At 34.5% G+C, this 12535-nt stretch overlaps 1 protein-coding gene across 1 annotated transcript; it reads left to right on the forward strand.

The window, feature by feature from the left end:
* Positions 1–7300: 7300 nt before the first annotated feature.
* On the forward strand, positions 7301–11043 carry LOC128028608 (uncharacterized). The gene is made up of 5 exons (XM_052615877.1): positions 7301–7455; positions 7949–7985; positions 8102–8131; positions 8275–8322; positions 9893–11043. Exons 1-5 carry the CDS (start codon positions 7306–7308, stop codon positions 10249–10251), a joined length of 624 nt encoding a protein of 207 aa, XP_052471837.1. The 5' UTR covers positions 7301–7305; the 3' UTR covers positions 10252–11043.
* Positions 11044–12535: the final 1492 nt, after the last annotated feature.

A 12535-nucleotide genomic window follows, 5' to 3' on the forward strand; every position in this document is an offset into this window, starting at 1 on the left:
GCTCCCATCTAGACATTGTCTCTTTCAGGGAAGACCTTGCATTTTCCAACATGACAATGCCAGACCACATACTGCATCAATTACAACATCATGGCTGCGTAGAAGGATCTGGGTACTGAAATGGCCAGCCTGCAGTCCAGATCTTTCACCCATAGAAAACATTTGGCGCACCATAAAGAGGAAGATGTGACAAAGAAGACTTAAGACAGTTGAGCAACTAGAAGCCTGTATAGACAAGAATGGGACAACATTCCTATTACTAAACTTGAGCAACTTGTCTCATCAGTCCCCAGACGTTTGCAGACCTTTATAAAAAGAAGAGGGATGCCACACAGTGGTAAACATGACCTTGACCCTTTTTTGAGATGTGTTGATGCCATGACATGTAAAATAAACTTATTTTTCACTTAAAATTATAAATTTTCTATGTTGTATTCTGAATAAAATATTGAAATTTGAAACTTCCACATTGCATTCTGTTTTTATTCACAATTTGTATAGTGTCCCAACTTTTTTGTAATCGGGTTTGTAATTCACTTTCAGTTTTAATTAACATTCATATACTACTATGCATATAGATAATCTATATTAGCGTGACATGGGTACACTTGATTTCCCTTCCAGCAGTGGTCTGTGGAACAGTTAAAGACCACAATTTCCATTTATTTTATGTATCTATTTCATGGTTGGAAAGAGACAGTTATGCATAATATTTCTGCTCTCAATTGTCAATAGTTCTCTTATACGCATATAACACAATCTGCTGCATTTGAATGAAATATGTGGTCATAGTTTGGACACTTAGCATTGTAATGACAACACTGAGATGAACACAGCTGACATAGCAAAGGCAACAAAAATGTTTTTATTTTTGTGGTCTTAAAATGAAATAGCAATCTAAAAAATTAAAAAGTATAAATAAAAACAAAAAACATTGATGCATCTTATTAATTATTGACATATAAGTACACTGAGGGGGCAACGGAAAATGGAAAAAGATTAACCACGGTGGGCCAAATTGGAAGCATGAGAAGGGGAAGTGGCCCTGTGGAACATTGCAGAGGTGTCAACTGATTACAAAAAAAAATTCAAGCACGATATATATCAATGTATGGTGCATTAAAAAAAAAAAAAAGACCATGCATAGTACAGTTAATGCCATCCACCATTTGCATCTGATAAGGCACTGCTTAGTGAAAGTTTCTTGGTTTCTCAGTGATGTCATAGAAGAACCATTTTTCAGTTTCTCAAAGAACCCTCCAGTAAACAGTTCTTAAAAGAACAATTTTTTGGTTTCCCAAAGAATCTTCCAGTAAACTGTTCTTAAAAGAACAATTTGTTGGTTTCTCAAAGAACTTACCAGTAAACAGTTCTTAAAAGGACCATTTTTTTTTTAGTGTGTAAAACAAAAAAAATTTTTTTGTTGTTGTAAATGTAAAGGTAAATGAAAATGTATAAACAATATAAACTGCCTAAATGCAAAGATACTGCATGTGTAAACATTGCGGCTTTCTTTTTCTAGCAGAGATTACAATGTGAGTTGACAGTTATGAAGCAATTTCTCACTCCCACAGGTCACCAGCAGATGCAGAAATCTCCAGAGTCCAGATCTATATATATCAATTGTGCTGCAGTGTGATAAATGAGAATTCACAGACAGACTGCATTTAAAAAAAAAAATAGAATAAAATACATTATGAATTTATTCTTCATCACAAATGTTGTAAAATGTAAATGTGGTAGTCCACAAACAAGCAAACATGGGTGCCTTTGAATCTGAATATCAATATGGTAAAATTGTAGTAAACAGTATGCAAATAATTCCAGTAGTCATTCCAATTGGTCCTCCACATTTTGAATCCCATTTCTATGACCTTTCCACATTTTTTTTTTTTTTATCATTCAGACTTAATAAATAAATCTACAAAAATATATTTTAATATGCAAACTTATAGATGTTTGACATGCCTTTTCAGGCTTGGGACATTAGAATTAGAATTAAATAAAAAAGAATTAAAATTCCTTGATATTTATAGGTTTTCCATGACTTTTTATTCCATGTAATGCATATTTTTAGAAAAGGTCATGCTAAAAAGGAGTCTGATCTTTTCACATGCTTTGCTTGAAAACCTGATGAGTTTTGCTTGCTAATATTAAGGCATCAAAAGGACCTTGTCCCAAAAGGGTCTTTATAATTTGACATTCCTCATTTACACTGTATAATTTAGACTGCAGGTCCACACTCTTAAAAATAAAGATTTCAAATGGGGATTTCACAGTGATGCCATAGAAGAACCATTCTTGGTTCCTTTCAATGAACAGTTTTTAAAATAATTGTTTTCTTAGTGTGTAGAACATCTTTACATCATCTAAATAATGTTTTCCACTATAAAGAACTTCTTATGCAATGTAAAGGTTCCATGGATGCTAAAGGTTCTTCATGAAACCATACTTGCTAATAAGGAACTTTTATATTTAAAAGGTCATGCAACAAATCAGTAAATGTATGGGGTTCCATGTAAACAGGTAGCTGCAGATGAAGTAAGTAACAGCAGTCTACTATGTAAGTTGGACAGTTTTACTTTCATACCCACAGTTTTATCTTGGTTTGGATCTATAGTGATCTTTTTATACCAGGCGCACAACGCAGCGCTGGGGAAAGCACAGGCCATTTCATAATCACTATGGCTAACCTCATACAGAATGTCACCCCACTGGTTTTTCTTCCACAGATGGAATACTAAAGAGAATATGATGTTCCCAAAGTCTGATCTTAATCTCTCCTTCTTTATGTCTCTTTCCCTCTTTCTTCTGATTCCTTCATCTGTTGTAAACACACGCCTCTTAATATAAATCGGTCTTTCCCCCCTCCCCAACAAATGAAAACAGAAAGATTCTCGCGAATCATGCTAGAAAGACTGCTGTGAAAAAAAATCAAGCATGAGAGTTTCCCACCGAAGAGTCTCCACCTACAATTGTTTATTGACCTTCTATTCTTATCTCAGCATCTGATCTTATCTGCAGCAAACATCTGCTTGAGTTTCCCTCTCATTAAGGAGAGTGTCCCCACCTTCTTTAATTAGAAAAGGAATCCTGGTAACACAAAACTCTTCTCTTTTGTATCAGTCCTAAATACAGTACATGACACGTGGTTCTATGTATAGTCAGTATTTTGCTACGCTTTCAGTTCAGTAAATGACAGAGGTGTAAAGAGTACTTTACAATAATACTTAAAAGTACAGATACCTTACAGTGAAATTTTCAACACTTCAATTTACAAGTCACCAATTACAAAACAACTTGAGTAAAAGCCTTAAGCATTTTACTTATACTTACTACACACTCAAAGATGCACTATTTACGTTCAGCAGATGTTTCAATCCAAAGCGACTAACAGTGTTTTTGTTTGTGTGTGTGTTTTCCTTGGGAATTGAACCTTCAGCCTTTTGCACCGCTAACACTATGCTCTACCACTGAGCCACATGAATATCTGTTGGCATTTGTGGAACATTTCTGTGACCTGTCTCTTTGAACAATAGTCTACTTGTGGAAAAGCTGGGTAAACAGGTAGAGGTAAGGATCTGTGTGCAGGTGTGGGAAAACTAGAACAAACAACACACCAAAAACCACAAGGAAAAAATATTTAATAAAAAATAACAGACAACCATTCCATTCTACAACTCACAAGGATCTAAAGAAGCACTAGGGCTATATATACACGTGGCTAACAAGCATAACAAGATAACAAGATACTCCTGGGAACCAGTGAAGTGACATAAAAGTCCAAGACAAGGCACAGAGAGGAGAGCAATCACGTTTATTTTCTAAAACCAAAATAAAACACTTCAAAACACCTCAAAATTGAGAAAGAGAGAGAGAGAGAGAGAGAGGAAAAACTTCAAAAAGGTTTCTTCGGTATAATGGATAAATAAAATAATGTTTAGTAGAATTAAAAAGTATGGATGGCATAGTATATCATATAGAAACACTTTGATGTACTGTAGCCTGATTTCAAGCTAATTCTCACCCGTCTGCCATTGTTATGCCAAAATATTGGTCCCAACCCAACCCTATGCTACAGACATTAATCAGGTTAGATGCCATTTTGAAAAGTATGCACTGGATATGCTGGATTCGGTCTCATTCCCAGCTGCAGTCATATATAAAACACCTCGATTCACAACTATTTGCTAAGGAGAATAAAAGTTGCTTATATATTTGATACTCAGTAAAACAGAGTATCCAAAATGATAGTCAAGTACAGTAGGCCTAATAAATTAACTTTCCTCAAATACTTTACACCTCTGGTGAATGAAATTGCTACTAACAAAACATGTCATGATTTTTGTATGTTTATATATGAAATCTACAATGTATTTAAATGATGAATAATAAATAAAGAGTTAAAGGCCTGTTCACACAAAGGATGATAGGGAACTCTTTACAATAACAGTACATGAATAATCATGTACCAACACCTAAACTGAATATACTTTCATATGAACGAATGATAAGTTAAGACATGTACTACTCAAGAACTAACCTTAATTCATATTAGTTCATATTAATACATTTGTGAATAAGGATCTCCTTGACTACATTACAACATATTTGTTAGTTAATATTAATTAACACTTTGGGTAAGTTTTCACATATGATTTCATTTGATCCATGTTAAGGTTAGTTCTTGATGAATATATGCCTTAATTGTTCATGATCATACTAATGTAATATTTAAATTAGTTATTATTAAACCTGAACTGAGGTCTTAGATTATTAATGTGCTGTTATTGTAAAGTGTTACCAGATGGGAAATATAATAATATGGATTTACTTTTACATCTATGCGTTTAGCAGACGCTTGCAAAAGAGGAACAAAGAGCCAGCAATTGTTGTACACAATGCCTGATAATGATAATCATAAAGTTTTAATAATTCAAATTATACAGGAATGGTGAAGTCCTGTAAACGATATTATTTCACTATGTCATCATTGTTATAGCTGTGGTGTGGACTTCACTGTATTCACAGAACTCACGCTAAATATAATGTAGAAACGTACATTTTCTGTAAAGCTGCTTTGCAAACGATTTGCATTGTGAAAAGTGCTATACAAATAAACTTGAATTGAATTAGAGTGATTCATTTAACTTTTCAGAAAATTCCTTTCATTTGCACATAAACTGACAGTGTCCCCTGATAAGCTACTACTAAATACTGTAGAAACTAAATTTTCTGTAAAGTTGCTTTGCAAATATTTGTATAGTAAAACGCACTTTACAAATAAACTTGAAATTGGATTTACAATTGATTATTAAATTTGTATAGTTATACTTATCTTCCTCGGTGTGAATGACCATTAACAGCTTCAAACATCCCATTCAAAATCCTATTAGTGGCAGTGCTGTTTTTGTAAACTGATTGTTTTGGTTTCATCTGAAGGATTCCTCCTTATATATTTTAAGGAATATGTTTTGTTTATATATCGATAACACCATGGCTATTCACTGCAGTCACAATAACCCAAGAGACAGGGACAGTACAAGAGTTTGTCTTTGTGTGGGCCTTTGTGTAGGAGTATGTGGTATGCATGTCTTCATAGGAAAGTACAAGCTGAATGGGGGATGTCCCACAGGGTTTAAAACATCCAAGAGAAGGAAAGAAGAAATGCTGTGGATCAGAGTGAAAAAAAAACAATAACTGCCTGCTTATCAATATAAACACATTAATACTACCTCCTCTCCTGGATGAATCACCGCATTATAGCATGACCCCTAGTATTCCCCTTGGGCAAACCACCTTTTCCTCTTTTTGGTTGAGCTGAAGAGAAATTGGCAGCTTTTAGGACTGACTTATGTGTTTAAACAGAAGCCACATCTCTATGACCTTTTATCTTCATTTCATCTTTGTTGTGTTGTAGCTGAAATCCCTGTATCTGTAACAATAAAGAGGCAGAAGGGTAGTTTATATATTTACTCAGTGAAGCCAAAGCCTAAGTCCAATCACTTTCAGCAACTTCAGACCCAATTAATTTCTAGTACAGTGATGTTCAGGCAATCTACCTTCTCTTGTTTCCAACCACAGCCACTACCAGCGAAAGAAACTGAGGAAGAGAGAAAAAAGCAAACACACACACACACACACACACACAGAGAGAGAGAGAGAGAGAGAGAGAGAGAGAAGGTCCAGGGCTAGAAAATGAGAGCTTGAAAAGGGGAAACCCTGAGGGAGAGACCATGTCTAGATGCTCATTCAGTCCCATAGTCACATTTCACACTACAGCACACACTAAGGTGAGTAAAGCAACCTCTCTCATAATTTAGTACTCAGTATTGATGAGATCTGGTCATATTATATTGTCATTTCATTCTCACTCTTTATATTCCTTATAGAAGATGTTAATTGAACAATTAATTGCATAATTCTATTGGGGATTTGCATTTAGTCATGGATCTATGAAAAGTGTACTGTACATATACAATTTCAGGACAATAACCAACATGGGGGGATGTGGCACTCCTGATTATTCATATTAGATGTTGATCAATATGTATTTTTTAATAAGCAGTTTTGAAAATTTCACTTTAGATCCCCCAATCTTAAATATTTGCTAATGTAATTTAACACATTTGCCATCTAGGCTTAAAGGATTCTCCTATTCAGATTAGATTCATAGTATTCATTAGATTAGATGAGTTCATTGGTAATCCGGTAAGTGTAGGGTCATTTTGTATTGCTGTTTGTTTCTCAGAGAGATGATGGGAATAATAATGGGAACTCTTTGGAAGACTCTTTAGAAATTGGCACACATGCTTTTCTACTGACATGCAGCAAACACACAGTGAATCTCTTTAGAAAAACGAATCGATATCTTCACAAAAAATGGTCAGATCAGTGGTAAATTAAATGAACAAAAATTCTTCCTTTAGAAGATAATGTGTTTTCAGTTGGCAGAAAAATGTCCAGCTTCAAAGTACTGAACAGTCAGTATGTTCAATTCTACCCACCTGGGTTTGAGGTCAGGGTATCTTTGTGGTCAACATGGGAATTTACCTCACTTTAGTGAGAGGCAAATATAAAGCTGCTTTTTTTAGCCATACACACACAACCGATGTGGAGAGAGAGTAGATGGGTCTGAGGCCTGTAAGTAAAATAGATAAAAATTGATTTGCTCACCTCACTAGTTTGTGAAAATAGATTGTACTTTCTACCGTTGTGCATTCCTTTCAAGTCCATGCATTTAGGTCAGTAGGCTGTTAGTTGGTTTCATCCACATCAATGTAAACATATATCTGTGGTTTCAAAATGGATTTGTTTCCCTTTTCTCCGTCTCAGTTAGTCACGGAGATGACCAGCTCAAGTCACCCCTGGTTCCGCCTCCTGATTGGCTGGTGCTGCCTGTTGAGTTCAGCTCTTTTGATAGTGACAGTATATCTTGCAAATCTGCACAAAAAGGTAGGTTGACCTCCACATTGCTTTGAGATAGCATAGTATGTCATATAGAAACACTTTAATATAGCCTGCTTTCAAGAATATTCTCAATCCGTCTGCCATTTTTATGGCAAAACTGATGGTCCCAACCCAACCCTATGCTATAGACATTAATCAGTTTGGATGCCATTTTTAATTTAACACATGAAAACGAAGCTGTAAACTAGGATAGACGTGGACTCTTTGTAATGGCACACATTGTATACAGTTCCAAGATCGTGTCATTTTTACAGGTTTTGTTTTGGTTTGTCAAATGTTGGTGGATTTGCTGCTCAAATAAATATAGCAATGTTTGAAAGTCACACTTTCAGGAGGAAACCAATCTACTAATGGCTCACTTACATTTGCCTCTGCATATTAAGTTGGGATAGAAGAATTTTTAACATTGCATACTTCACCTGATATTTCAAGTTGTTTATTTTCATATGAATATGTTTTTTTTCTTATTATTATTTAGTCAGACGTGACTGGAAACAAAGAGTCAAATACAACAGGTTTGCTTTTTAAACTTTTACAAATCTTTTTCCCCCCACACACATATTTTAATTTCAATTTAATGGAAAATTGTGTACTTTTGTCCTGAAAGTAACAATTAAATACTCTTTTGCAGAAAACAATGGCAAAACTGAACAACGAATAGGTGAGAGATGTTGAGCTATTTTTTTTTTTATGTATCATATTTCAGTTTGGAAATATTTATATTCTGGGAATTTTGTATCTTTAAAAAAAAAAAAAGTTTTTATTTTAAAAAAAGTAACCAAACTGATTTGGTTGCACTTTCAGATTTCGTGCATGATCCATCCGTCATTGACTATATCCGTCTGATTAGAGGTGAGCAAAATGTTCCTCCCTGTGGAAGTCTCGCATGTTTCCTCTTTGCTGTTTCCCCCTTCATCCTCTTTTGTACAACTTTCCCTTTCACACTTTTTCTGTATCTCACTTCTCTGAATATCATGAAAACAAGAGACAGCGGGAAATTTGGTTGTGTCATTGTGTCACTCGGTTTCTTTGCTGCACTGAGGAAGTTTGGCATGCGGTTTTTCTGCTTTTAAAGAATCTTTTGTGATCTAAAAGTCTCTTGAGTTTGTATACCACATTGAAATATGTACATCACATCTGTAAATAAGCTCAGCCTGGTCGTTTTCTGTGAGGCTAGCTCATGTTATCTGCTCGATCAACTTCACTCCAATCAAGTAGGAGGTCGTACTTCTTTCGTCTCATTCGTGTAAATGTTGCCTGCGCTCACTCGCAGGATGAACCAGATTCAGTGACCACAAAGATACTTCTGAAGTGACACTGAATGTTTATTGCAGAGGCGTGGTGAATCAGTGGAAATATAACTAGTCTAAATGTGCACGACTCGTGTATGAGGAAGGAGGTGGAAACGTTCCTTTAAAAGTCCCTCGTTCCCTGACCTCGCTTCACGTCCTGTGTGAAGTGTGTTTCATAATATGTGGGATGAGTGCCAGCTCTGACCCCCACACATGGAACAATTATGAAAGAAAATGAAAAGAGTGATTAAAGGTGGATAGAAGAACAAATAGAGTACTTCTTAAAGGTGTGAACTGAATGAATGCTATAGATCCTCTTGTGTTTGACATTTTATTTAGAGGTATGTTTGAATTTCTTACTGATTATGGAACAAGATAGCAGGAGAACATGTATATAGACTACCGTTCAAAATATACATTTTCACATTAAATTGCTCAAAACTGAGTGCAAGACTTGTTACAAAAAAATACAAATAAAAATACTATAAAAATACTAAAAATATATTTTTTGGGCACTTAATCAAATTCAGCTTTGCCATCGCAGAAACAATCAACATTTAAAATATATTAAAACAGAAAACAGATATTTTAAATTGTAATAATATTTCCCAATATGACTTTATTTTTTATTTTTGATCAAATAAATATATCCACAATGAGCATAAAAGGCTTCTTTCAAAAGAAAAAAGAAAAATCTTACCGATCCCAAACTTTAAAGGTTTTAAACACACACACACACACACACACACACACACAAACACACGTATATATATATATATATATATATATATATATATATATATATATATAATTGTTTGCATATTAAATCAACTTTATCTTAATTGCCTAATAAAAGCAAATGCAATTTAAAGCTAATAAAATCAGACAAAAAGCTGATAGTAACATAAATTAAGGCTGAATTTGGAATAGCATACTATTTGGTAAGAGTGGTTTGGGATTTCATATTCAGCCGATCCCTCTGAAATGACCCTATCCTTCAACAGGAAATGTGATCTATTACGAATTTAAGCACTCTGTTGTTTCTCAAAGCACAGAGTAAAGTGTTCAAATTTGGGGAATGTTGGGAGATTTCTAGAATGCACACTAATATTTCTATTCTCTTCCTGCAGACAAAGAAAAGCACTGGATATGCCCTCAACCGTGTGAGAGCAACTTAGTCTCCCTGGAGAACAGCACTGTCATAGTTAGAGACAGCGGGCTGTACTATTTCCACGTCCAGGTCTACTTCCAACAGATTCCTCAAACAAATCAAGTACCGACTGTTACTTTGATCAAAAACGGAAGCAATGTAACAAACCCTAGAAGATTAAGTGAGGTCAAGGGCAATGGACCAGGATCGTTGACAATGATCCATCTGGTCAAGCTGTGCAAGGGAGAAAGCATCAGCCTGAATATAAATCAAATCAACGACATATCAGGAAATGATTATGATACTTACTGGGAAATTATCTTGTTTAATAACAAATAATAAGTCTGAATTTTGTGCAAAGTGCAATCAGGGTTTAAATGAACAGATTGATTCTCCTTAAAGAATTACAAGACTCACATTTCAATTTCTGAGTGTCTGTCACCTCGTTTTATGTCAAGTGATTCTCCCAAAGGATTAAAATTGTCTGTATTTATATTTACCAAAGTAACTGGTAAAAGATGTTTGTATGGTTAGTTCTCAAGCCCATTATGGGTTTCAAAAATAATATTTTGATATTTTTTTATGTGTTTAAAAATTTTAAGAGTTTTATATGACATTTTAGAGAAATGTTTTAAGATTTATTATATTAAAATATTTTTGAAGACATTCCAATTGAAATTGTTTATTGCTTATTTGTGTATAATATTTTATTTTTATTTAATTTCTTTTTTAAGGGTTGTTAATGTTCTATAAACTGTTCTGGAATTTCTTAATTTAATGCAAAAATTATGATGAACAGTTGTCGACACAAACATTTTGAAATGAATACATTTTAAAATATAATTTATTTGTGAACTACAGTTGTTCTTTCTGTAAGCTATATCAAAATAAAAGTCAGTTCACTGCAATTCACAGTCTATTCTTCATTTTAAAGGTGCAATAGTTGATTGTCTTCAGAAAATGTTTTTGTTATGCTGGCTGAAAGTCTCTTCACATCCCTATAGCTATCATTAAGTTAAGTGGTCTAAATGTATTTATCTGTATTTATACATTCTGTGGAAGGCATAGGACCAATACATTTAGTTTTATTGTATTGCAGTGATGTCCCAGAGCTAATTTTACACAATGATTTAAAAATGTGTCTAAAAAAGTTTTTTTTTTTTTTTTTTAACTATTTTTAACTATTATTTTTAAGCTTTATTTTCCTTCTGGGGCCTGAAATGGCTGGATTTGGTTCAATATGGCTTATTAAACATTATTTTGCTGAATGTGTTTTTTTTTTTGTGCTGGCACCTTGGCTGGTTTAGGTCCGTCATGGATAAATAAAGATGACAATAAAACCGCCAGTAGGTGGCAGCAAATCCATGTTTTAATCTTAATAAAAGATTTGTTGAATCATTCAAATCAAATGACTGAATCACTGGCTTACATGATTCGTTCAAAAACAGATTCATTCAAAGAATGAAACACCGCGTTACTGTACACTGTTGTATAAAATTAACAACATATTTATGTGCTGATATTCAGAAAAGTACATTGCTTGTGAAATGAATATAAAAACATAAAAACCTATTCTCCATTGCTTGAACTATAAGGGCATTCTGACTGCATTCCAATGGGTTTCATCATGCAGTGAATGCTTCTGGACTCTCAAGATGTGTTTTTGTTTATTTACTTGTCATACTTTTTTGTTGACACTCGTCAGCTCCCCTATCGTCTCTCAGTTCCCAGATGTTCGCTTTCAGTGCTATGAGGCTAATATTAGCGTTTTCCAAGATCTCCTATTGCACCTTTAACTCAACTCAGCATGTAGCCAGTTCCTATTTACTTCAGGCAGCCACATGAGGGAGCCAGTCATCATAAGCTAAACGTGGCCTTCCTGTTGGCCTTCGGAAAGCAAACCACTGAAACTTAAACCCACTTTAGCCACAAATACAAGCATTGTTTCGATTGCGTACAAACGCATCAAAGTCCAAAGGCAGGAGGAAGCTTCCTCTCATTGCAAAACTACCCAAGAGAGACAGTGAACAATATGTCAAGGTCAATATATAGTACACAGTCTAGTTTTGGTTTGTCTATCGAAACAATGTTGACATTTGAAGTATTGAGTCTCGATGGGGTATACTGTACGAAGTTGAATTTATTTCCAAAAATTTGCCCTCATCAACCAACTGTAACCGCATGTAACGCAGACAGCTAATTTCATGTCCTATGAGTCACAAATCTGAAATCCCCACATTTATAAATCCTATGTTTTAGTTTATTCCTCTGCCTACGCTGAAATGTCACCTCACCTTCGCATCTTAAATCATGCCGTATTGTGGTTGACAAACTGCAGTGAGGTAGGGATGAGTTGCATAATGTACAAAGAGCATATGACAACAGTGCTCCACATGGGATAATAGTAATGGAATAAAGCAAACTGCACAGATTCATGCAAATTTGTTGCTATTAATAAAGCAATTGCACCATTTGAGAGAGATTTGGTTTATATTTATCTCATCTTAATTCTAGTCATGTTAACTACAGTGTAGTGTCTGAAAATTTGAGGCTTAGTTCATTTACTTCCTCTCTCTTGTATTAGTTGTCTAACAGTGTGGAAAATCACTTGAGGAAGCAAATT

The sequence above is a fragment of the Carassius gibelio genome, chromosome A15 (assembly GCF_023724105.1).
Source record: "Carassius gibelio isolate Cgi1373 ecotype wild population from Czech Republic chromosome A15, carGib1.2-hapl.c, whole genome shotgun sequence".
NCBI lineage: Eukaryota > Metazoa > Chordata > Actinopteri > Cypriniformes > Cyprinidae > Carassius > Carassius gibelio.